The following is a 27265-nucleotide window of genomic DNA, read 5'->3' on the forward strand; positions in this document are numbered from 1 at the left end:
GATAATGTTTGATTTCTTCTTTAATTTCTTCAATAATCCATTGTTTGTTCAGTAGCATGTTGTTTAGTCTCCACATTTTTGGCCCTTTCCCAGGTTTATTCTTGTAGTTGATTTCTAGTTTCATAGCATTATGATCAGAAAAGATGCTTGATATTATTTCAACCCTCTTGAACTTATTGATGCATGCTTTGTTTCCCAAGATATGGTCTATCCTTGAGAATGTTCCATGCATGCTTGAGAAGAATGTGTAACCTGCTGTTTTTGGATGAAGTGTCCTAGATATATCTATTAGGTCCATCTGATCTAATTTTTCATTTAATTCTATAATTTCCTTGTTGATTTTCTGTCTGGATGATCTGTCCATTGGTGTTAATGGGGTGTTGAGGTCCCCTACTATTATTGTATTGCTGTTGATGTCTCCTTTTAGTTTTGTTAATAGTTTCTTTACGAATTTTGGTGCTCCTGTGTTAGGGGCGTATATATTTATAAGGGTTATGTCATCTTGGTGGAGCATCCCTTTTATCATTATATACTGCCCCTCTTTGTCTTTCTTTATCTGTTTTGCTTTGAAGTCTACTTTGTCTGATATAAGTATGGGAACACCTGCTTTCTTTTGTTCATTATTAGCTGGGAGTATTGTCTTCCATCCCTTCACTTTGAGTCTGTGTTTGTCATTGGCGCTGAGGTGTGTTTTCTGGAGGCAGCATATTGTTGGATCTTGTTCTTTGATCCATCCTGCCACTCTGTGCCTTTTGATTGGAGAGTTCAATCCATTCACTTTTAGAGTGATTATTGAAAGGTGGGGGCTTACTGTTGCCATTTTATCACTTGTTTTCTGGTTCTTTTGCATTTTGTCCTGATGGAGAGCTGTTACTTTGTGTTATTTTCCTTCTGCTTATCTCCTTTGTTCTGGATTTTGTAACCCATTTCCTTTTTTCGATTTTTCAGGAATGAGGTTCTTCCTGAGCATTTCTTGAAGAGGAGGTTTTGTGGCGATGAACTCCCTTAACTTTTGTTTATCTTGGAAAGTTTTTATTTCTCCATTGTATTTGAAGGATATTTTCACTGGGTAGAGTATTCTTGGCTGCAGGTTTTTGTCCTTCAGAGTTTTGAATATTTCATTCCAATCTCTTCTAGCCTGTAAGGTCTCTCCTGAGAAATCTGCTGATAGCCTTATGGGGTTTCCTTTGTAAGTTATTTTCTTCTGCCTGGCTGCCCTTAGTATTTTCTCTTTGTCGTTGACTTTTGCTAGTTTCACTACTATATGCCTTGGGGTTGGTCTTCTTGCGTTAATAAAGTTTGGAGATCTATTGGCTTCTGTCACATGAAGTTCCATCTCTCTTCCCAAGTTTGGAAAGTTCTCAGCTATTATTTCTTTGAACAGGCCTTCTGCCCCCTTCTCCTTCTCTTCTCCCTCTGGTATACCTATAATCCTTATGTTGCATCTCCTAATTGAGTCGGATAATTCTCAGAGAGTTTCTTCATTTCTTTTTAGTCTTAGTTCTCTCTCCTCCTCTGTCTGCAGCTTTTCTATATTCCTATCCTCCAAATTGCTAATTCTGTCCTCCATATTATCGACCCTACTGTTCAGAGAGTCCAGATTTTTCTTAATCTCCTCCATTGTGTTCTTCATCTCCAGTATTTCTAATTGGTTCTTCTTTATAGTGTCAAGCTCTTTTGTGACATAGCTCCTGAACTCATTGAGTTGTCTATCTGAATTCTCTTTTAACTCATTGAGTTTTTTAATAATGGCAGTTTTGAAATCATCGTCATTTAGCTTATAGATTTCATTGTCTTTGGGATTGTTTTCTGGGTGCTTATCATTTTCCTCTGTTCTGGAGATTTAATATATTTTTTCATACTGCTTGATGGCGTGGATTTGTGCCTCCGCATAGAGATAGAGTTTAGTCGCAGCTTCCACTTGTTGCGACTGGTGTGTGTGTGGGGGGGGGGAGCTGTTTAGACTGCACCAACCCGGAACCCTGTCAGCTGTTACTGACTGGACCTGGACCCCTCCTCATACTCACAGTGGTCCTGTGGGGTCCCTTGTTGGTTGTGGGGGCAATCGCAAGGGGGTCTCAGGCTGCTGATGCCTACTGTTTCAGCCCACTTAGATGCACTCCCTCCTTGTGGTCTGCAGCAGTGTTGTGGGCTTTACCAGCAGCCAGGAGCAGGATCACCTATAATCACCACTTTGTCCCTAATAGAGCCCACAAGATCACACTTGTCCACTATAGTAGAGCTATGGGTATCTTCTGCAGTCTGTCATTAGCTCACCTAGCTGTGCTACTTTTGCCCCAGGGCCTTCCCGCCTTGGGATTACCAGTTGGGACCTCTCCACTAGTGCTGTGCAGAGGCTTTCACTGAGGCTGTTGTAGGAACCTGGAGTTCCCCCCTGGGCTATGTAGCCATTTCACTGGAGCTCCACTCTGCCCCACTCCACTCTCACAGGATCTCTGGGAGCCCCTTGCCTCTTCTGGGACACGGCCAGAATCTGTGGGCCTGGTGGTGGCTTGTAAGCTGCTGCCTTGTGGGGAATTCTGCTCTAGGGAGCTTCCTCGTGTTCCAAACACTGGGCGGGGCCTCCCTGCCAATGGTGAGCAGAGGCCCTCCCTGCTGGGGGGGGTGCGGGACCCTGGAGCGTCCCCCTGGGCCGCAGAGCCAGGTGTTGGAGCTCCACCCAGTCCCCAAGCACGTCCACAGGAAGTCCGGGCACCCCCTGCACCAACCCATGCTCCAGAGACCGTGGGCCCAGCGGCAGCTGGTGGTCTGGTGCAGTGCCAGGGAATCTGCCAACCAGGAGCTTCCCTTTGTCCTGGATTCTGGGTGGGGCCTCCCAGCTAATGGCGAGCAAGTGCTTTCCCTGCTGGGGGGGTGTGGGACCCTGGAGCCTCCCCCCGAGCCACAGAGCTGGGCGCTGGAGCTCCAACCCTGTCCCCAAGCATGTCCACGGGAAGTCTGGGTGCCCCCTGCACCGACCCATGTGCCGGAGACCGTGGGCCCAGCAGCAGCTTGCGGTCTGGTGCTGTGCCAGGGAATCTGCCTGCCAGGAGCTTCCCTTTGTCCTGGATTCTGGGCATGGCCTCCCTGCTAATGGCGAGCAGAGGCTTTCCCTGCCAGGGAGGTGCTGCACCCCGGAGCCTCCCCGCGGGCCGCAGAGCCTGGCACTGGACCTCCAACTGTGTCCCCAAGCACGTCCACAGGAAGTCCGGACACCCCCTGCACCGACCTGTGCGCCGGAGACCATGGGCCCAGCAGCAGCTTGGGGTCTGGTGCTGTGCCGGGGAATCCGCCCGCTGGGAGCTTCCCTTTGTTCTTGATTCTGGGCAGGGCCTCCCGGCTAATGGCAAGCGGAGGCCTTCCCTGCCGGTGTGTGCGGGACCCTGGGGATTCCCCCTGGGCTTAGGTGTAATCGCGGGGGGCTTGAGTAGGGCTGTTGTCACCTGTTTCCACCGTCGCTCCGCTGGTGACTGCACACTCCCGCCCTTGGTGTGTGGCGATGCTATGGGGGAGTCCTCTGGAAGAGAGCCTCCTACAGGAACTAGGCTGTCCTGGGGTCGGGGGTCAGGGAGTTTTCACCTATTTCCACCTCCTCCCGGGGGGAAGTCCATCCGCCTTCTGATGTATAGTAGTGCAAGACTCTTAGGCGTCTTGAGATGCTATCTGGATATCCTTAGGTTGGCTCCCGCCTGGCCAGCTGAGAAGCTCTGCTGCTCCCAAAGGTGGCTTTTTTCCTCTCTGGCCGGAGTTACTGCCTCTTCTGCTTTCGTCAGGACTGTCCCTTATTGTGGGGGTTCTTTTTATCCAGTTTTCAGTTTTCAATCCAGGGTGATTCTTCCTAAAATTGTTGTAACCTGGTTGTGTTTGTGGGAGGAGGCGAGTTCAATGTCTGCTCACGGTGCCATCTTGACGAGAACTCCCTGTTTTAACCACTTTTAAGCATAAAGTTCATTAGCATTAAGTACATTCACATTATTGTGCAATAGATCTCCAGAACTTTCTATCTTGCAAAACTGAAACTTTATACCTATTAAAAAAGTCACCACTTTTCCCTCCCTCTAGATCCTGATAACCATCATTCTACTTTCTCTTTTTATGACTTTACCTATTTTAGATATCTCATATAAGCGGAATCACACAATATTTGTGACTGGCTTATTTGTCGTCAGTTCACCCATGTTGTCGCATGTGACAGGATTTCCTTCCTTTATTCTTTTAGAGAAAGATCCACCCTGGGCTAACATCTGTTAGCCATCTCAAAGCCAATCTTCCTCTTTCTTTTCTTCTCCCCAAAGCATCAGTGCATGGCTGTATATCCTAGGTGTAAGTTCTTCTAGTTCTTCTATGTGAGCTGCCACTACAGCATGGCTACTGACATATGGGTGGTGTAGTTCCGTAACCAGGAACCAAACCAGAAGCAGAACACACTGAACTGTAACCACCAGGCCATCAGGGCTGGCTCAAGAGTTCCTTCCTTTTTAAGGCTGGATAATATTCCATGGTATGTATGTATATACCACATTTTGTTTATCCACTCATCTATTGACTATAACATTTTAAAAATCTATTCATCACTTGATGGACATTTGCATTGTTTACATTTTTTGGTTATTATGAATGCTGCTACAAACATTCATGTACAAGGTGTTGGATGGCCATACCTTTTCAATTGCTTGAGTATATACCTAGGTACGGGTTGCTGGATCATATGATAATACAACGTTCCTTTTGGAAGAATTGTCAAACCGTTTCCCAAAGCGGCTGCACCATTTTACGTTCCCACTAGCAGTGTTTAAGTGTTCTAACATCTCCACATCCTTAATTATAGCTAATAATAATTAATCCTTACTAATACATTAATAAGTGTATTAACACTTATTAATAAGTGTTAATAATAATACTTATTATTGTCTGTCTTTTTGATTCTAGCCATCCTAGTGGGTGTGAGGTGGTTTTGATTTACATTTCCCTATGACAAATGATGTCACATTTATCTTTAAGTGGAAGAGGGGAGGGGACAGGCCCAGAAAAACTGCTCGAGCAGCTTCACTTTCCTATTACTGTGAGGAGATCAGAGTGGCTGGGAAACGCAGTGAGGGAGGGTCATCAGGTTGCACAGGTAAAATCGAATACTGATACCGTGGATAATAAAACTACTAAGATAATAAGAGCTGACAGTGCCAGGCACTGTTCTAAGTGCTTTTACATGTTATCTCAGTTAACAACACCTGAGACACTCACACCCCATATCTACAGGTATAGCTCCTCCTTCAGAAGCATCCTTGGAGGGTTCCTGTAAGGGAATCAAGGGAGCGCACATCTTTTGATTTCTGGTTGTTCTGACATTGACACTTATTCCGCACCACGTTTTTATCCTACATGGCCGCCCATGTCCTCTGTCAGTTTTCCTCTGAAAAGGCCATCTCTGGGACTCTTCTTCCTCTTCTCATTAATAGCCAGTCCCACCTGGATTCTCACCTTTAGTGTTTACTCCTGGCTTGGGACTACTTCCTACCATTTAGGGACTAAGGACTGAATATACTTACAGCTCACGGATCTACACTAGACAGTTCTTTTGGTAGAGAGCCTGAGTTGCTAAAAGTCAGGCTTGGTCTTCATTTTCTCACTTCTCTATTCAGTCAAACACGTTCAGACAGGAGCACTGGACCATACCAAGCCCATCCTCTCTGGTCTACTTCTCCTTGTAAAAGGTCAACGTAACAGTTGTGAAACACAACACAGAAAGCCAGTGAGTTGGGCTGAAGTGGCTGGTGTGGTCTGGTTTGAGGTGTTCTGCCTTAAAAAACATAAAAAGCTCTCTGGTATTAGGGCTGAAAACCAGTGAACTAACTTCAGTACTTAATTTCAGATGTTACTGATAACATCCAAGGTTTTGATCAGTAATAATATTGTTGTCCCTTCAATCTTTGGGTTATTTTGTTCAAACAACTGATTAATTGTAACAGTCACATCACTCAAATTTTTCCCATAGGTTCACTGCAAATTTATAGCTTTCACCTCATTTTCCCAGCCTGCGATCAACGGACAAGCTGCTTATCTGAGTGGAGAACGTTTATTGAGTCTGAGCACATGCACATTTTGTGGACAATTGGAAGAAAAACTAAACAAACTTTGAAGATATAAGCAGGAGATTTTTTTAACATAATTATTAGAAAAGAAATTCAGGTATAAAAAAAAAGTAGGATTTATGCATGATTGTTCAAACAGAAGCTTAATTCATTGTAATACAACCACATACTTGCATCAAGTCACCAGCGAAACAAAATAAACAATCAAGTCTGCTTTAATGTTCAAGTGGAAATCAAATGAAAGGTTCAGCTCACGAAAAGAGCATCAGATGATCATCTCAGTCATGACTGCTGGGCAGATCCTCTCATACCAGAGGGACCATGTTGAGGCTTTTTGCTTTTAAATACCAGTTTGACTGGTTACACATTCCACCCGATGTAGATACACTTCAGGGGCTAAAGGTGATGAGGAAGTGCCATTTGGCCTCTCCCACAGGTGTGTAAAGGGTAGTATAACATGTCTGAGTTTTGCTGTAGGTTAAAAATGAGAAGAGTGCCATCCGTAGGAATAGATTAAATCACGTCTACTAATGGCCGAACATAACAGGAAGGGTCAAAAGGAAAATAGTAGAAACATGTTGGAGGTATTAAGACATAAGAGATATTACAACAATCATCTTCCAATAAAAGAGACAAAAAGTGATGTTACAAATTATTTTCCACAGGCTTTCTGATCAAAAATTTTATAGACAGCTTGGAGACATGATAGATTTGTATGCTTTAAGAGAAGTGCACATAAATTGCTAATATTCTTTTCTTGATCCTCTTTGGGATTTGTGAACTTGTTATTGTTCAGTGCTTTGGAGGAATGAGCATTGACATACCAATGCATGGATAAGTATAACGTGTATATTTTTGTATGATTAGACAGAGGTATCTGTAACTATTATGTGAATTTTACAAAGATACCCTATGGATTTTTACTTAAAAATTAAGAACACATTTAGGCAGAGTCACTACCAATGACCATTCAAAAACTACTTTTCAGAGCGGCAAATTGAACAGAGTATTGATATTGATGGTCGTAAACAATGTTGAGGAGAGATTCATTCATTGTAGGTTTCAGGGTTGTCTCTGGTTTTTATCATTTCCTGTACCTGAGGAGAATGAAAAAGAATTTTTTCCACTTTCAGTTTTGGTCTACGTGGGATTACCATATCTTGTGGGGTTAAAATATGTAGAAATTTAAAATACAGAAGTCCTTGTACTGACCTGGTACAATAACTTAGACATTGATAGGTCAAGAATACATTTTGTAATCTCTAGGGGAACCATTAACAAATGTTAAGAGGATCATTAGGGCAGTGACCCTATTCTGTTCAACACTGTAATTATAGATACACATCATATACATTTGTCAAAACCTATAGAATGTACAACACAAAGAGAGAACCCTAATATGAACCATGGACTTCTGTTAATAATAATGTGTCAATATTGGTTCATCAACTTTAAAAAACACACCACACTAAGGTAAGATGTTAATAATAGGGGAAACCTGGGGTGGGGAACGGGGGAAGGAGAAGGGAGTAAATGAGAACTCATTGTTCTTTATGCTCAATTTTTCTATAAACCTAAAACTACTCTAAAAAATAAAGTCTATTAATTTTTAAAAATCACCTCAATGCAAAACCATCCCTCTAAAAATTAAGAGAGTATAACTTCTAATAGAGAGAAAAATGGAGTGATAAAAGAATGCAAAAAGGAGAGGAAAAGAAACGACAGATAGGACAAAGAGACAGCATATGGTAGGACAATAGACTCAAACACAACATATCTTTAATAACATCAAACATAAATGGACTAAATGCTTTAATTAAAAGCCTGTCAGATTTGAATAATGATAAAAATTATAATAGGTGCTATCTGTAAGAAAGACATCTAAAACTTAAGGGCAGAGTAAAGTTAAAAGTGATAAGGATGGAAAAATATATACCATTTAAGCATTGACTAAAATAAACCTGGTATGGCAATACCAACATTGAACAGAGTAGTTAGAGTTCACGTTCTACCTCTTCATGAGAAAAAAGTTCAATTTACAAGAAGGGTACAAGAATTCTAAATTCAGTGTACCTAATAACATAGCCCCAACTGCATATACACAGCATAAACTGACAGAACTATAGGAGACAGGCAAATTCACAATCATATTGGAAAACGTGAACAACATGTTTAGCAAACCTGATCTAATGGATATATTTACAACACTTCCCAATAATTGCAGAACAAATCTTTTTCAACTCCAATTAATTCCTTCACAACAATTAACCATATGCTACGTCATAAAGCAAGTCAACATATTTCAAAGACTTGAAGTCTTGTTCTATGAGCAAAGTGCAATTGACTTAGAAATCATTAACCAAAAGGCAACTAGAAAATCCAATATTTGATCATTTATATAAATAATCTAATGTCCCCAAACCCATAAGTTGAAGAAAGCATAATGAAAATTATAAACTATTTTAAACTAAACAGAGTGAAAATAGCACATACTTATATTTATGTGATAAACTTTAAATGCGTATATTATATATAAAAAAGGAAGATCTGCTTCCTACATGTAAGAGTAAGCACTTAAAAAAAATAAATCCTGTGGGGCCAGCCTGGTGGCGTAGTGGTTAAGTTTGAGCACTCCACTTCAGCGGCCTGGGGTTTGCAGGTTTGGATCCCAGGCGCAAACCTAGTACTGAATGTCAAGCCATGCTGTGGTGGCATCCCACATGAAACAGAGGAAGATTGGCACAGATGTTAGCTCAGTGCCAATCTTCCTCACACATGCACAAGATCCTACAAATAACAGCTATGTACTGTGGACAAAATACAATCCTTCCCCCTTGAAAAAAGAAAAACCAAACCAAAACAAAACAAAAACCCCACAATTACCTGAAGGTTCTGGAGACTATGCAAAGATAGGCAGGTTTTGGAGGAAAGTCTAAACTTGGAGCAAGTGATCAACATGGAACGAATTCCTCATTTTTTGTACCTTTGACTCAATGACAGTCACAGCCACAGCCATAGGTGTGGCTGCTCAAGAAGGCCCAAAATTCTGATAGAAAGCCCACTGTCTTTCTGGATGGAGGAATCAGGGGAAGAAGCTGGTCAAATAAGGCCAGACGCTGAAGAGCGAGGGGGAATCCTAGAAGAAAGAAGACTCCCCAGTTCTGTGTATGAACCCTGGACAAGACTCAGGCTGACCCTTGAAGCATGCATTCACAGGACAGATTCAAAGTAGTGCAACAAAGACCTAAAGAATGGACCCAAGCTACGACCCATCAACCACAGAAGGCAAGAGAGAGCTTACAATTTGAACGTAACCACATGAACTGCCAGCTAAAACAAAAACGTCAACATTCATCAGAGGAATATGACAGAACTCAGTCTACACAACATAATATTCACACTGTCCAGAATACAATCTAAAATTTTCCTACTGACAGAAAACCTAGAAAATGCAATCCATTTTAAATGGAAAAGACCTTTACTCCTTCTTCTCTGGTTTGGATGCCTTTTATATATCTTTCCTGACTAATTGTTCTGGCTAGCACTTCCAGTACTATGTAGAACAGAAGAGGCCAGAGTGGGCATTTTTGCCTTGTTCCTGATCTTAGAGGAAAAACTTCCAGGTTTTCAACACTGAATATGATGTTAGTTGTGGGTTTTTCATATGTGACCTTTATTTATGTTGAGGTAACTTCCTTCTATTCCTAGTTTGCTGAGAGTTTTTATCATCAAAGGGTGTTGAATTTTGTCAAATGCTTTTTCTGGATCTATTGAGACAATCACATGATTTTTACCCGTTATTCTGTTAATGTTGTGTATCACTTGAACTGATTTCCATATGTTGAACGATCCTTGCATCCAAAGGATAAATCCACTTGGTCATGGGGTATGATCCTTTTAACGTGCTGTTGGATTTGTTTTGCTAGTATTTTGTTGAGGATTTTTGCATCTACGTTCATCAGGGATCTTTGCCTGTAGTTTTCTTTTTCTTGTGTCTTTGGTTTTGGTATTGGTAATGCTGGCCTCACAAAATGAGATTGGAAGTGTTCCCTGCTCTAGAGTTTTTTGGAAGAGTTTGAGAAAGACTGATGTAAATTCTTCTCTAAATATTTAATTGAGTTCACCATGAAGCCATCTGGTTCTGGGCTTTTCTTTGTTGGGAGGTTTTTGATTACTGATTCAATCTCCATACTAGTTTTAGGTCTACTCAGTATTTCTCTTTCTTCATGAGTTAGTTTTGGTAGGTTGTATGTTTCTAGGAATTTATCCATTTTCTTCTAGGTTATACAGTTTGTTGGCATATAATGAATTGTTCATAGTATTCTTTTATCACCCATTTTATTTCTGTAGCACCAGTTGTAATGTCTCTTCTTTCACTTCTGATTTTATTTATTTGATTCTTCTCTCTTTTTCCTGAGTCTAGCTAAGTGTAACTCTTTCCTTTGTCTAACTAACTCTTAGTTTCATTATTTCTATTGTTTCTCTATTTTCTATATCATTTATTTCAGCTCTAATCTTTGTTAGTTCCTTCCTTCTGCTAACTTTGGGCTTTGTCTGTTCTTCTTTTTCTAGCTGCTTGAGATGTAAAGTTAGGTTGTTTATTTGAGATCTTTCTTTTTTTTTTTTAATGTAAGTGTTTATTGCTATGAACTTCCCTCTTAGAATTCCCTTTGCTACATTCAACAAATTTTGGCATGTTGTGTTTTCATTTTCATTTGTCTTGAGGTATTTTCTAATTTCCTGTTTGATTTCTTCTTCTACCCAAAGGTTGTTCAAAATTGGAAAAGAAAAAGTAAAACTCTTCCTGTTTGCAGATGACATGATCTTATAGAAAGCCCTTAAAGACTCTACAAAAAAACAAACAAACCCTGATAGAACTAAGAAATGAATTAGGTAAAGTTGTAGAATGCAAAAATCAACATACAAAAATCAGCTGCATTTCTATATATTAACAACAAACTATCTGAAAAGGAAATTAGGAAAACAATCCCATTTACAACAGCACCAAAAAAAAAATATTTAGGAATAAACAACTAAGGAAGTGAAAGACTTGTATACTGAAAACTATAAAATATGATAAAAAAATTAAACAAGAAAATAAATGCAAAAATATCCCATGTTCGTGATTTGGAAGAATTAATATTGTTCAAATGTCCATAGTACCTAAAGCAATCTACAGATTCAATGCAATCCCTATAAAAATCCCAATGTCACGCTTTTTTAAAAACAGAAATAGAAAAAAAAAACTCTAAAATTCATATAGAACCACAAAAGACCCTAATAGCCAAATTAAGCAGTAAAAAGAAGAACAAAGATGGAGGCATCACACTTCCTTTTTTCAAAATATATTACAAAACTCCAGTAATCAAAACAGTACAGTATTGGCATAAAGACAGACATATAGACCAATGGAACAGAATACAGAGCCGAGAAATAAATTCATACATACATGGCCAATTGATCTTCAACACAGGTGCCAAGAATACACAAGGGGGAAAGGATAGTCTCTTCAACAAATGGTGCTGGAAAAACTGGATATCTACACGCAAAAGAATAAAATTAGACCTTAATCTTATGCCACACACAAAAATCAACAAAATGGATTGAATATTTAAACATAAGACCTGAAACTGTAAAATTTCTAGAAAATAACACATGGGAAAAATATCATGACATTGGTCTTGGCAATGATTTCACAGATATGACACCAAATACACAGGCTACAAAAACAAAAAGAGATGAGTGGGACTACACCAAACAAAAAAGCTTCTGCACAGCAAATGAAACAATCAACAGAATAAAGAGGTCCCTACAGTATGGGAGAAAATATTTGCGAATCACAAATATATATATATAATTATTTTGTGTGTGTGTGTGTGTGTGGGGGGGGGGAAGATTGGCCCTGAGCTAACACGTATTACCAATCTTCCTGTTTTTGCTAGAGGAAGATTGTTGTTGAGCTAACATCTGTGCCCATCTTCCTCTCTTTTATGTGAGGTCCCACCACAGCATGGCTTGATAAGGGGTGCTAGTTCCATGCCTGGGATCCAAACCTGAGAACCCCGGGCTGCTGAAGCAAAGCGTGAACTCAACCACCGTGCCACCAGGCTGGCCCCAACAAATCATATATTTGATAGGAGGTTAACCTCCAAAATATGTAAGGAATTCCTTCAACTCAATAGTAAAAAACCCCAATAGCTTAATTTAAAAATGGGCTAAGGACTTGAACAGACATTTCTCCAGAGAAGACAAACAAATGGCCAGCAGATAAATGAAAAAATCCTCAATGCTACTAACAATCAGGGAAATGCAAATCAAAGCAACAATGAGATATCACCTCATACCTGTTGGGATGGCTATTATAAAAAAAAAAAGGTACAAATGTAGGCGAGGATGTGGAGAAATTGGAAACTGTGCACACTGTTGGTGAAAATGAAAAATAGTGTAGCCACTATGGAAAACAGTATGAAGGTTCCTCAAAAAGTTAAAAATAGAACTACACATGGTCCAGCAATCCCACTTTTGAGATTGCTCTATTTATCCAAAAGAATTGAAATCAAGATCTTGAAGAGATATTAGTACTCCAATGTTCACTGCAGACTATACATAACAACCAAGATGTGAAAACAACCTAAATGTCAATCAACAGAGGAATGGATAAAGACAATGTGGTATATATATACAGTGGAATATTATTCAGCCTTAAAAAAGAAGGAAATTCTGCAATATGTGAAAACATGGATGAATGAGGATATTATGCTAAGTGAAATAAGCCACTCATGGAAAGACAAATACTGCATCATTCCACTTATATGAGTTATCTAAAGTGTAAATTCATAGAATCAAAGAATGGAATGGTGGCTGCCAGGGGCTAGGGGGAGGGGGAAATGGGATACTAATCAATGGGTATAAAGTTTCAGTTAAGCAAGATGAATAAGTTCTAGAGATATATTATAAAACACTGTACCTATAATCAACAATAACATATTATACACTTAAAAATTTGTTAAGAGGGTACTTCTCATGTTAAATGTTCTTACCACAGAAAAATATAAAAAATAAATGGAAAAAACAATCAAGAGATAGCAACTCCAAGATGACCCAATGTTGAGATTACCAGACAAGCATTTTAAATCAGCTATTATAACTATGCTCAATGAAGTAAAGAAAAGAAGTGAAAGAAAATAAAGGAAATGCCAGAAGATAAACAGAAAATATAGAAAAAAAAAGAAATAGAAATTTTAGAACTGAAAAATAAAAATTCACCAGATGGGCTAACAGCCAAATATAGATGACAGAGGAAAGAGTCAGCGAACTTGAAACTAGAGCCAAGGAGTTATTTGATCTGGAGAGAAAGAAAACTTGAAAACTATGAAGAGAACTTCAGGGATCAGTGGTATAACATCAAAAGGTGCTAGTGTAAGGTTAATTTGAGTCTCAAAAAGAGGGGGAGAGAGAAAATGTGGCAGGAAAATATCTGAAGAAATTATGGCAGACTACTTCCCAAATTTAATGAAAGACATAAATTTACAGATTCAAGAAGCCAAGCTAACCCCCAAAAAGGTAAAGTCCAATGAGTATCATGATCAAACCCCTGGAAACTAAAGAAAAAGAGAAGATCATAAAGGCAGATAGAGAGAAGTGACATACCATGTATAGGGGAGCAACAATGTGGACCTTTCATCAGATACTGTGAAGGGTAGAGAGTAGTGAAAGCACATTTTTTAAGAGCTTAGGGAAAAAGTCAATTCAGAATCCTATATCCATAAAAAATGTCCTACAAGAATGAAAGTGTAATAGATTTTCAGATAAAGGAAAACTAAAAGTGTTCATTGCCAGCAGTCCTGCAATACAAGAAATGGTAAAAGAAGTTTTTCAGGTTGAAGGGAAACAATTTCAGATGGAAACTCGGAAATTCACAAATGAATGAAGAACATTAGAAATAGAAATTATTTGGGTAAACGTAAAAGATTATTTTTTCCTAAGTTCCTTAAAATATACATGATTATTTAAAGCTAAAATTATATTGTTGCCTTATGGGGCTTTTCACATATGTAGAAAGTGATACCTATGACGAGATTAACCTAAAGGATAGTGGATGGGAGTCAAGGGACCTATATGATTATAAGGTTTCCTTTTTATGTGATGTAATACAAATATTAACTTTATACTGTGAAAGGTTAGGGATATATATTGTAATCCCTAGAGCAATCACTAAAAATAATAAGCGGTATAGCCAAAAAGCCAGTAGATAAAGTAGAAGACTAAAATTATTCAAATAATCCAAAAGAAGGCAATACAACAGGGGCAGAAGAATGAGAAACAGAGACAAACAGAAAATAAATAATAAAATGAGACATCTATATTCAACCATATTGATAATTAGGTTAAATGTTAATGGTCTAAAACAGGGGTTAGCAAACTTTTTCTGAAAAGAGCTGGAAAATACATATTTTAGGCATTGCAGGACATGTGAAAAAAGTCATACCAAGTAAACTGTAAGATAGGAAAGCTGGACTGGCTATGTTAATATCAGGGAATACAGACTTCAAAACAAAGACTACTACCAAGGATAAAGATGGACATTTCATAATGATAAAAAAGTCAATTAAACAGGAAGACATAATGATCACAAATGTGCATATGCCTAATAACAGAGCTTTAGAATACACGAAGGGAAAATTAACAGACTTAAAGAGAGACTAGCCAATTCCACAATCATTGTAGAAGATTTAAACACCTCTTTCTCAGCAACTGATAGAACTAAACCAGAACCCCCAGAAAAACATGGAAGATTTGAACATTATCAGTTTCCTTGATCTAATTGATATTTATAAAACACTACATCAACAACAACAGAATACATTTTTTTTTCCCAAGTGAATACGATACATTAACCAAGATGGAACCTATACTGGGCCATAAAAAAGTTTCAGTAAATTTAAAAAGATTGAAATTGTACAGAGCACAACAAAATTAAGCTGGAAATCAATAACAATAACATATCTAGAAAACCCCCAAATATTTGGAAGTTAAACAACACACTTCTAAATAAATAACTGGTCAAAGAAAAAAATCACAAGAGAAATTAGAAAATATTTTGAATTGAATGATAATGAAAATACAACATATCAAAATTTGTGAGATGCAACTAAAGCAGTGCCTGGAGGGAAATATAGCTTTAAATGTCTAGAGGAGAAAAGAAGAAAGGTCTAAAATCAATGATCTAAGCTTTCACCTTAAGAAGCTAGGAAAAAAGAGAAAAATAAACCAAAATTAGGAAGAGGAAAAGAGATAATAAAGATAAGTGCAAAAAATAATGAAATTGAAGATAAAGAATAGAGAATCTCAACAAAGCCAAAAGCTGGTTCTTTGAAAAGATCCACAAAATTGATTAATCTCTAGCTAGACTGATTAAGAGAGCACAACTCACATGAGAAGGACTCGACTGGCCATCGTTGGCTTTGAAGATGATGAAAGGGTACCCTGAGCCAAAGAATGCAGCGGCTGGTAGAAATTGGGAATGGCTCAGCTCACAATCAGCAGGTAATGGGGACCTTGGTCCTACAAACACAGGGAACTGAATTCTGCCAGTAACCCAATGAGTAGGACACGGATTCTCCCCTTAGAGCCTCCAGAAAGGAAGAGAGCCGCCAACACCTTCATTTTAGTATGGGGAGACCTGTACCAGACTTCTGACGTTCGGAACTATAAGATAAGAAACGTGTGTCGATTTAAGCAACTAAGTTTATAATAGTTGTTACAGCATCAAGGAAAACTCATACAACACTATACACAAAAGTTACCTACACATGGATCATAGACCTAAATTTTAAAGTGAAAATGATAAATCTCCTAGAAGACAACATAGGAGAATATCTTTGCAACTTGGGTTAGATAAAGATTTCTTAGATACGACTCAAAACTCTAAAGGGAAAGGTGGATGAATCATATTTTACCAAAACTAAAAATGTGTGCTCTTTGAAAAGCATTGTAAAGAAAAATCAAAGGAAAGCTAGGCAATGAAGGAAAATATTTGCAACACATTTATCTGATAACAGACCGGTATAACCATAATATATAAAAAACATTTACAGCTCAATAGTAAAACAAAACCCTAATTTAAAAATGGATGGAAGATTTGAACAAACACTTCATAAAAGGAGGTATATTAATGGCCAATAAGTACATGAAAAGCTGTTCAACATTTCTGTTCATCAGGGATATGCAAATTAAAACTACAATAAGATATTACTACACACCCACTAGAAAGGCTGAAATTAAAAAAGAAAAAGCAAGATTTGGCAAAAAGAAGTGGCTGCTTTCAGATTTGGGGCAGGAAAAGTATAAGTTGTTTCTGGAGCATCTTTTGTTATAGCACCAAGCAATGAAGTGATCAAAGATTACAAGGAATGTTAAAAGTGCTAGGAGTCATCCTAAAAAAGTTCCCATTGGTCTCAAACAGGAAGATTAGAGCACCAACAAGAATAATAACTGCAAGGATGAAATGCATGAAATATATTTAAATCTATGAGTTGGTAATAATAATAAAAAGGTTGATTACCTTTAGAGAATTCAATGAAAAATTTTTGTTCTGAAAACTGGTAAATAAAGAGAAAGAGTTAAGCATTTGTCCTGTTTTCCTATGTAATCTGTGCCTTAGGGTAACCAAATCATTGATGAGATATATTATGGCTAATAAATAAAAAAAGAAGGATAAAATTAGAATATCACCAGTTTGCAATCCCTAATGAATTAATGGGTCGGGTGATGATCATCAGTAACTGCTTATAGAACAAAAGATCATCAATGGCTGGATCATTATGCACCAACTGATGGAGACAGACCAGAGCACCTAGGAAGTAATTTTTCCAAGATAAAAAATTGAACCTGAATTTAAAGAAAGCACTAGATGTAACTATAACTAGCAATTTGCAGAAAATATAGGGTTCAGAAGAAGATGTTAAATGACATCATTGGAAAGTAATCAGCAAAATCCAGACTGGGAAACTCTTTAGAACAAATGATCTGGTTACTTCAATAAAGAATATTATAAGAAATAAAGAGAGGGAGAGAAATGAAGGGTGAATCTTTATATAATAGATCTAGGACATTTATCGATCAGTCAGAATGTATGGACCTTATTTTGATCCCAGTTAAAACAACAAAAAGTAGACAGTTGGTGAGATATGATCACTGACTTGTTATTTGACATTAAGGGATCACTGAGAATATTTTAGGTCATAACAGGATTGAGGTTAGATTTTTTTTTAAGTCCTTATGTTTTAGAGATATATACTCAAATATTTACAAATAGAGTTATATTATGACTAGGATTTGTTTCAAGATAGTCTGGGGAGGAGAAGGCAGGTAAGGTATATATCAAACAAGATAGGCTATGTGATGATAGTTATTAAATAGGAGTAATGATCACACGGAGGTTAAAAATACTATTCTCTATTTTTGCATGTTGGAAATGTTCTATAATTGAGAAACATTTAAAAGTAAATAACAAAAAGGAACTCCCAGCAAATATTCTGTTCCCTGAAGGAGAAGAGAGAAAAAAGGGGATAGAAACCACATTTGAAAAACTAGTGGCTGAAAAATTTTCAAAACAGATGAAAAGCATTAAAACACAAAGTTTTGGAGCTTCTGTTTCTTCTAATGGTGACCACGTTTTTTGCTGTCTGAAACAGCTGAAAAACAGACAACAGACTAGAAACAATTGCTTTTAAGGCAATGGATATCAGGCAACAAAGGACAGTGCTCTCTGAGAAACAGGAAAGAAATGAAATGAGCCTTATGATTGCTCCAGCTTACTCTCTTCAGAATATTTCCTGGCCTCAGTGTAGATAAAGAGAACCCAAGAGGAACTCTGCAGACCCCTAGCTGAAGAGATGGACCCGAGAGCCTGGGGAAACCACGGCAGCTATTGTTCACAGGGCAGAGTGCTGGAGAGGAGAGAACTGCAGAGAAAGAACTCTGGAAATCCGCAGCAGGTGCCCTTCAAGTAACCCCCTGTGTACAGATCAGTGCATGGGTCTGAGGAAACTACTTGCGGCCATGGAAAGACCCAACCAGGAACAGTGCCTATTAGCACCAGTTAAACTGGAGAACCTCATGAATCCTGGGCATTGGGGAAAGTACTCAAAGGGTCTTGCCTCAGTAGTGGGGAATAATTAGCCGTAGACTGAACACTGCTCTGCTCCGCTCTAAAACAATCTCAAAAGCAAAATCTGAAAGGATCAAACTGTTTCTGAGTAAATTATCTGGGTCCCAAAATAAGCTCAAGAATACTTATAAGAATACAAAAAACTCCAGCACCTACCAAGGTTAAAGTCATAACATCTTGCACCAATCAAAAATTACCAGGTGTACACCTAAAACTAATACAATATGTCAATTATATCTCAATTAAAAAATAGTACCAAGCATATAAAGAAGAAGATTTAAAAAAGCATTTTAAGTGTATTCTCTATGTTCAAAAAGTAAAGTAGAGATATCAACATTCTAGCACAAGCTAAACTTCTAGGAATGAAAACTACAAAAATTATAATGTACTCAATGAAAAATACATTGGCACTTTATAATTAATGGTATTTAGATGTTGCAGAAGAAAAGATTAGTAAACTGGAAGACATAACAACAGATAGTATCCAAAATGATATATAGAAAGGAAAAAAGAATTTAAAAAAAATGAACAGAGCATCAGTGAGTTGCGAGCCTACTTCAAGTGGCCCAGTATATGTGTAATTGGAGTTCCCAGAGGAGGGAGCTGGGACATAAAAGTGTTTGAAGAAATAGCGACTAACAAATTTCCAAATATGATAAAAACTGTAAGCCCATAGTTCCTAGAAATTCAAAGTACCACAGCACAAGAAACATGAAGAAAACTACAACAATGCCACTTTAGGTGGGAGTGTAAACTGGTCCAAATACTTTGGAAAACTTTTTCGCAGCCATCTTTTAAAGCTGAACTTATGTCAATACCCTATGACTTAGCAATTCCATTTCTAGGTATGAACCCAATAGAAATGCACGCACATATGCACCAAGAGAAAAGCACATGAATGTTCACTGCAGCGATATTCATAACAACTGAAAATCGGAAACAACCAAATGTCTGATTCGGAACAGAGAATACAGAAATGAAAAGGAATGAATAATACACACAAGATGAAGGAATCTCACAAACATAATGTCAATCGAAAGAAGACAGCCCCCAAATAGTACAGATTATCTGACTCCATTTATATAAAATCTAAAAAAGCCAAACTAATCTAGAAGTCAGAAGAGTGGTTGTTTTGTGGTGGAGAAAGGGTAATGATTGGAAATAGGTACTACATGAGATTCCGAGGAGCCTGTAACATTCTCTCTCTTAACTGGTGGTTTCATGAGTCTGTTCAGGTAGTGACAATTACTCAAATTGTACAGTTTTGATCTGCACAATTTTCTGTATGTACCCTTGAAAAGTTTTTAAAATGAAAAATAAGGATATTTTACCACATTACCAGAATAAGGGAGAAAAATTATACAATCATTTCAATAGATATAGAAAAATAACAATAAAATTTAATGATTCATAATAAAAAAAACCCCTCAGAAAACAGACTAGAAGAGAACTTCCTTAACATGATTAATAGTTTCTGTAAAACACAGCAAACATCATACTTAATGGTTAAATGGGAAAATTTTTTTTTTTAAACATCAAGAGCCAGCAAGGTGAACCACTGTAGCTACATCTACTCAACATTAATTCTACTGGAGATCCAGGAAACAGAGGGCACATTTAAAATAGAAGAATTCAATGAGGGTTAATTCAAAAAGAGGCCATTTAAAAAGAATGAGGCATAGGGGAGTCACAGGAGATAATGCAATAATCCAAAGCTAGCAAAAGTTGACCTAACCTTAGGACTTAAGGTCAGGAGGAGGGAACATTATGGAATTCAGAAGCAAAGAGTCATGTAAAGTAAGATGCCTTGAGAGGAGGCGTCACTTCCAGACAACTCAAGACAGGCAGATCATAAGGGAAGAGGACAGGGAAATAAACCTAATCTCACCCTCCTTCCTCCTTCCAGTCTTCCTTCAGCGTTTCCCGTCACCTTAAACCAACTGGAAGTCAGAAGGAAGGAGAGCCTACTGATCTAGTCCAAACAGATTAGCTTCTGCGTAGGGTAGAGAAGAGAGGAAGGTGGATCTGAAGGGGCAAAGAGAAGATAAACAATACATGTGATATGACAAGGGAGGAAAAAAGAATAAGGATTGGAAAGGTCAAATAAAACTGTCACTACTTGCAAGTGATATGATTGTACATGTAGAATATATATTTTATATATATAAATATATATCTACAAATACATGTATCTACAAATACAAAGTATCTACAAATACATGATTAGAATTAATAAGTTGAGTCTAGTAAAGTGGCTGGATATAAAATTAATAAAAATTAGATGTATGTTTATATGCCAACAATTAGAATGTGAAACTTTAAAAGTTTCTATTTACAATAGCATCAAAGTTATAAAATACCTATGGATGAGTGCATCAAAAGATATGTAAAACCTTTATGCAAATAATAACTGTACTGGGAGAAATTAAAGACCTAGACAAATGGAGAGGATAAAGAATTGGAAATACTCACCGTTTCAAGCTGTCACTTCTCCCCAAATTGATCTACGGATTCAGTGCAATCCCAATAAAAATCCCCCCAGTGTATGCTTTTGTGCCTGTGTGTGCACATGTGTGTGTGTGCTTGTGCAACTTGACACATAATTCTAAATACTGATATATAAACGCCCAGGCCTAAGAACACCCAAGATATATATATATATATATATATATATATATATATATATATATATATATATATATAGTTTTTATTTTTCCTTCTTCTCACCAAAGCCCCCCAGTACATAGTTGTATACTTTTTAGTTGTGGGTCCTTCTAGTTGTGGCATGTGGGACGTCACCTCAGCATGGCTAGATGAGCGGTGCTAGGTCAGTGCCCACGATCCGAACAGGCGAAATCCTGGGCTAAGGAAGCGGAGCACATGAACTTAACCACTTGGCCATGGGGCGGACCCCCAAGATATTTTTTTCAAGAAGAATAAGACATGAGGACTTGCTCTCATGGATGTGGTCTTGTTGTAAGGCATACTATTTAAGACAGTCTGTGTTTGAGCAAGGATAGACAAATACACTGTAGGAATCAAGTAAAGGGCAGTGTGCAAGGTACAGTTTTTTTAATATAAGGTCCTTGGTCAACTGGAAGAAAATGGAACTTGACCCCACCTCACCCCCTACACAGAATCAATTCCAGATAGATTGGATATAATATAAAAGGCAACAAACAAAATTAAAAAGCAAAAGAAAAAACCCGACAGACAAACTTCTACTAGATGATACAGGGGACTATGGTGAGGAACCTGGGCTAAGAGAGACTTGTAAAATAGGACACCAGAAGTACTAATGAGAAATAAAAAGACTGTTAAATTTGACATCAAAATTAAGAATTTTTGTTCATCAAAAGGTGCCTTTAAGAGATAAAAAGGGAAAGGAGAAAGCGGAAAAAGATACCTGCAACAAACACAATCAACAAAGAGCTGATAACCAGAATATACAGAAAACTGTTACAGAGGAGTAAAAAATGACAAACAATACAATAGAAAAAGAAGTATTTCCAAATGGCCAATAAACAAATGAGAAGATATACAACTGCCTTAGGAATCAGGAAAAAGCAAATTGAAACTGCAATGATTTATTATTATCCACCAAAAAAAATCGCTAATGCTAAAAAGACGGATAATACTAACTGTTGGATATAAGTGGGAAGGATGTAAAACAACTGGAACTCTAATATACACTACTGCTGAGAGCGTAAACTGGTACAATCACTTTGGAAAATTGTTTGAAATAATCTACTAGAGCTGAGCAAACACATATCTTATGACCCAGCAATCACTGTCTGGGTATGTACTCAAGGAAAATGTACATATATGTGCACCAAGAGACATATACATGAAAGCTCATAAGAAAATTATTGTACTAGCTGGAAACAACATGAATGTCCACATTCATCATAGAATGCATAAACTGTGGCCTTTCATGCAGTGAATACTATACAGCAATGACAATGAACTACAGCCACACATAACAGCACGGATTTTGAGCAAGACATAATTTTGCTGATAGACATAATTTTGAGCGAAATAAATCCTTTATATGAAATTGAAAAAGCTGACAAACCTAACAAAGTGTTTCACGATTCATGTTTAGTGGTAAAATTATAAAGTGAGGAAGCCATTATCATAAATGTCAGAATCATAGTCCCTTTGTGGAGAGTAATGACTGTGAGGGAAAAGAAGGGGGTTTCTAGGATGCTGGCGATGTTTTAATTTTTTAACTTGACTGGTAGCGACAGGTATGCTCACTTCATGATAATTCACTGAGCTGTACATGCTTGGCTTATACACCTGTATGTGTGCTATACTTTACAATCAACAGAATAAGAAAGGTTGTTCTTTCTCTCCTACTCCATACCTGGCTCAGCATAAATCTCAGGGGGTCCTCTGGTTTCTCATAGACTAAGTTTTCAGTGATCTGCTGAGAGAGAGAGAGAGAGAGAGAAAGGCGCCACATTATGGTTCCGAGTTGAGCTGGCGATGTGGTCAGGTTACACCTGAAGGCATCTTCCGTACTAACCTAACGTGTACCACAGTGGCTTACAGAAATTCACAGATCTCCACAAAGTGACAAATTACTTTCTTACTACTTATAAAATTAGGCAAATTAAGGTAAAGTTTGGAAAAATGAAAATTCAGTAATAAGGAGCAATGGATATTTTTCTAGTTTCCAAGATGAAAGAGGTAGTGAGAAAGTTTTGCAGAAAGTTACTGTTTTGAGAATTATGATCTTGCCAGACTGAGAAATCAATAAATTATTGGCTTTGAAGAAAAGTCAAAGGAAAGTATTTTGAATAAAATTTTTTAAACGCTAGTATATGATTTTACATAGAACTTTCCTTATGGTGAAAATGATATTCAGTGTTTGTAATAATAAATGAGAAAGCATATATAAAACGTGAGAGATTCACTTCCAAACTTTTGTTGTTGTTGAATAACCCCCCAAATTATAATAAAGTAAACAGAATTCTCATTTGCAGGGAATAACAATGGGGCTTTCAGAAATAAAATATTGAAGTCTGTTTAACCCACCCCCACCAATTATGTATTTCATATATGTTTCTACTGAACACACATTTGAGAACTAATTTCTCTTATAACGACATTGCATGCATAAGCATTGTTTTTCCTTGAGAGATGAAGAAAATCATTTATAAAGTGATTAGAATTCTACTTTCTTCAACAGCTTTCATCTGTCAGTTTAATAATTAGTAGTTCTTTGATTAAAGCTAGAAAATCCAGCCATTATCCCTCTCCCACAAAAGGACATTTTAAGAAGGAAAAGGCATGGAGCAGAATTAAGGTAGTAAATATCACTTGTACCTATTTTATATGAGGAAACTGAGAGTCACAGAAATTAAGTAATTTTCCTCAAATCACATGCAAAGATAAGAAGTGGCGACATTAGGTTGGAGCCTTGCGCCAACAGATGGCAAAATTTGTGCTCTTTCCTCTACACTCTTCTTCTTTAGACTTCAACTTTTCCAGTTCAGAAGTTTTCATTTGAGGTGCACCATTCTTATTTTACTCCTTTCTCCCCACCAAGTTTCTTCACATGTACAGGTTATTATATATGTATATATGATTTTCTGGGTAGTAATATTATCATAAAAATAAACATGTCGGGGAAACAAAAACAATTCGCCAAACAACAGAAATTTTATAAAAGTGATAATCTCCTGGAATTCTGTATTGGCCAAGGAATGCTAGACTTTAAAGAAGGTTCCAGCCCCATATCCTGAGGTCAATAAGATTTGTAATTTCAAGAATTAGAAGCAACTTTTAACTGCTTCTTTTTTCTCCTACAGAATGTGGTTTCTTAGATGGCCACAGGTTTGTCACCTTTTGAAAGTATTATATTCCTGCCTAGAAAGCCTTTTTCTCTCCTGTTCAATTGCCAATATTTTGTCCTTCCTTCCTAGTTGGCTCAAACTTTAACCCTTAGCTAAATTTTTCCCTATCAACCAACCTACTTGATCTCTAATCCTTCTGAAGGGCTTCATATCATGATAAATATCATCCATTTAGTGTTTACCATTTACTACTTTTGGTTAATACATCCTAACGCACTTACTGCTCAATGAGATTATATCCCTTTTACAGCAAAGGCTCTTTTTTTCCCCCAAGTAATTTTATTGGAATTATAATAGTATGTAACATTGTATAATTTCAGGTGTACATTATTCTTTATCAATTCCTGAATACACTTCATCATGCTCACCCCCAGTAGTCTAATTTTTATCCATCACCATACTATGTGCCCCTTTATTCCTTTCGCTCACCCCCCCCCAACCCCCTTCCCCTCTGGTAACTACTAATCTGTTCTCTTTATCCATGTATTTGTTATCTTCCACATATGAAAGGCTCTTTCTTATACTTATTGAAAAAAATTTGTTTTTTACATTATAATTACTGTAAAACTCATAAAGAAAGGGATTAAGAGATTTACCTGGAATATTTGCAGAATGTGGTGCTTCTCCACGTATTGCAGTGAAATTTGATAAGGATCTTCATAGACTGTAGGAGGGAACCACCTCCTGTAAGTTTGACTGTGTACAAGAGAACGCTTTCCTTTCCGGTATTCTGAAGCATCATCCTAAAAGGGAAATATCCCCCCACAGAGTCTTTAATAAATTGAAAAGCCCCAAGAATTCTGCCGTTCTTGTTGCTATTATCAGTGGAATCGAGTGTTGATGGGATCCAAACACCAGGAGGTGGAGAAAAGACACATTATTTTGAGAGACCTGGCTGATCCTCCAGGCAATATAATGCATCTCAAGTCCTGGGAGATACCTAGGCATCTCCAATCTACTTTAAATACTTTTCCCTTCACAGGCACCTCCAATTCACTCCAAATTCCTTTCCTTTGATAGAAGCCCAGGGAGGGGAAATGACTTAGTGTCTCAGAGACAGCAGCAGAACTAGGACTTGAAACCCAGGTCTCCTGAGTCCTCGTTCCTTGATCCTTCCTCAATGGCCTTAGGGTAGCAGAGAAGGCAACAAATTTCTTTACTTCTCACCCTTCTCTTGCCCTTCCTGAAATCTATAGGTCACACATATCACAACCCCCCATACCACCACCACAGGCCCCTGGCTTGGCTTCCAACCCCCGAAGTGGGTATCAAATATCCCTTTCACCTACACGCTTGGTTTCTATGGCTTGAGTTGTTTCCTGTCTGCTGACATAATCCGGTTTGGATGAGATGGAGGGAAGTCTTTGGGAAAGGGCTTGGTCTTTTGCTTGGAAATTATTGATGAATCTGCCATCAAGTGAGTCGAACACTTGCGTATCAGTTACATTTTCAGTGTCAGTTTCAGTTGAAATTTTGGAATTGCTGAGGTCTGTTTGGCTAGCCTCAAATGTACAGGGTTCTATGCTGAAGTCAGCCTCTTCGCTCTCCTTGCTGGGGCCAAATAGGGTAAATATTTCGTCGTCAGACTGGCCATGTGCTCCATAGTCAAATAGGTTGGCTTCTGTGTCATTGTCGCCCTCGTTCATAAAGTGGTCAACCTGGTCAGATTCACTGTTGTCAGCCCTGTCAACCGTCAGGTTATCAACACTGCTGTCAGCTTGGTCAGCAGCCTGTTGTTCCGCTAGCTGAACAGCTTGGGCAAACGTTGTGTGGTGAGTCTTTATAGATGCTCTGTGGTCAACCGGGGCAGGCATTGTATGGTCAATCTGTGCAGGAATTTTTCCTTGAACTAGGCCGGACAATCTGCTGTAAATCTGTTCAGAGGTGCTTTGGTTGGCCCAGCCAGACATTCTGTGGTCACTCTGTTCAGAGGCTCTTTTGCTTTCAGTCTGTCTGGACAATCTTGGTTCCATCTGTTCAGAAGTTCCTTGCTCACCTGGAACAGACATCTGGCTGTCAGTCTGTTCAGTCTCTACATGATCAGCTCGGCCAGATGCCTTGCTGTCTGTCCCTTCAGACATTCTTCGGTCAACCTGCTCAGGCACTCCATGAGCATCAACGTTAGCATAGTTGGATGCTCCGAGGTCAGCCTGATCAGATGTTCTGCGCCCAAGGTGTTCAGTTCCTTTGTAGCCAGTTTGGCCAAATATTCTGGGTTCAGCCCGGTGAGATAATCTTTGGGTAGTCTGGTCATCTGCCTCCTCTTCGTTCTGGTTCTCCCAGTTGTGTTCCTGGTCACCTGTGTGGCTGTCATTTGGGGACTTGGCTGTGCTTTCAGGTCTCAAGGATTCCCCCGGATCCTCTTCTAGAGGCCCTTCCATTTTTTGCCTCCTTCCGGGCTGGTCTGTGGTCTAGGTTGCCAGACGCTGTGGGTGGGGTGGGGCGGGGCTGGGTCGTCTAGGTGACCTTCGGGGAGCGCGCGACGATGATGCCCACGGGCTTTGTTCCGGCCTCAGCGCAAGGTCTCTTCCGGGCGCGCGGGCGGCCGCCTGGCCGGGAACGAGGTGCCCGCTGATGCCCCGGGAAGGGCTGCCTCGCTCTGAGCGCAGCCTGGAGTGCGGCGGCGGGTGACGCGCAGTGTGGACGGGAGCACAGGGGAGAGGTGATGACCACACGCTGGGCGTCAGGGCCCGGTGAATCGGTGCTCTAGGGCGGCACCCTCTTCGTTTCCTTGCGGAGGTTCACAGCGGTGTGTGTGAAATCGGCTTGTTCAGGTACCACCCCTCTAATCGACAACAGAATGTTAGTTAGCCAATAATCGATCACGCGTCCCACCACACGAGGGCCCCTGCCTGAACAGAGGGTACTGCAGTCGTTAAGTCAAATCCCCACCTCGTCGGCTGTGCTGGGCTCTGTGCTATGCAATGGTCCTGCTAAACGTTATTCTTCTTTAGGCTCCAATTGGTATGGTGGTGTGTTTTTTCTTTTAATTGTTTTAAACCATTTTTTAATCCTGCCTTTACAAACAGTGCCGATGCTGTTTTCACTGGTACCAGGAAGAGTTTAGTCCTCCTAACGCTCATGTTACCAAAGTCATATGGATCTTTCCTCACCATTAGTATAGAGAGGAGAGTTTGCCC

The 27265-nt window shown here is 38.8% G+C and overlaps 2 protein-coding genes across 12 annotated transcripts in view; one reads left to right on the top strand and one right to left on the bottom strand.

The window, feature by feature from the left end:
- Window positions 1–6054: 6054 nt before the first annotated feature.
- On the bottom strand, window positions 6055–26789 carry TEX55 (testis expressed 55). Of its 6 annotated transcripts, none has more exons than XR_011529474.1 (5): window positions 25415–26761; window positions 24722–24868; window positions 22631–22693; window positions 11539–11628; window positions 6055–7186 (listed from the first exon to the last, which is right to left on the bottom strand). XR_011529474.1 is itself a non-coding variant. In XM_008522667.2 (4 exons), the coding sequence occupies exons 1-4, from the start codon at window positions 26504–26506 to the stop codon at window positions 7136–7138; spliced, it is 1353 nt and encodes a 450-aa protein (XP_008520889.1). In that variant the 5' UTR covers window positions 26507–26789; the 3' UTR covers window positions 6055–7135. The 6 variants fall into 6 exon arrangements, 3 of the variants coding, with proteins under 3 accessions (XP_008520889.1, XP_070439967.1, XP_070439968.1); XR_011529475.1 differs by having other exon boundaries at window positions 6058–7186; window positions 22631–22690; window positions 25415–26670; XM_008522667.2 differs by lacking the exon at window positions 11539–11628 and having other exon boundaries at window positions 25415–26789.
- The window catches only part of IGSF11 (immunoglobulin superfamily member 11), a 176064-nt gene continuing 175418 nt past the window's right edge, over window positions 26620–27265 (top strand). For 2 of the 6 annotated variants that reach the window (XM_070583859.1, XM_070583861.1), the window contains exon 1: window positions 26765–26899. The gene's annotated coding sequence lies outside the window, so the exon portion shown is untranslated. Of the gene's footprint in view, window positions 26900–27265 lie in introns of all 6 variants that reach the window. The other 4 variants (XM_070583858.1, XM_070583851.1, XM_070583853.1 and 1 more) reach the window with 4 other exon arrangements.

The sequence above is a fragment of the Equus przewalskii genome, chromosome 18 (genome assembly GCF_037783145.1).
Source record: "Equus przewalskii isolate Varuska chromosome 18, EquPr2, whole genome shotgun sequence".
NCBI classification, from domain to species: Eukaryota; Metazoa; Chordata; class Mammalia; order Perissodactyla; family Equidae; genus Equus; species Equus przewalskii.

Coding starts and splice junctions, on each gene's coding strand:
- TEX55 (XM_008522667.2), bottom strand. CDS start 26,506: ATGGAAGGGCCTCTAGAAGAGGATCCGGGGGAATCCTTGAGACCTGAA. Junction 24,869..25,414: donor AAGCCATAGAAACCAAGCGT/GTAGGTGAAAGG, acceptor TTTCCCTTTTAG/GATGATGCTTCAGAATACCG. Junction 7,187..22,630: donor TGAGATTTATGCTGAGCCAG/GTATGGAGTAGG, acceptor CATTCTCCTCAG/GTACAGGAAATGATAAAAAC.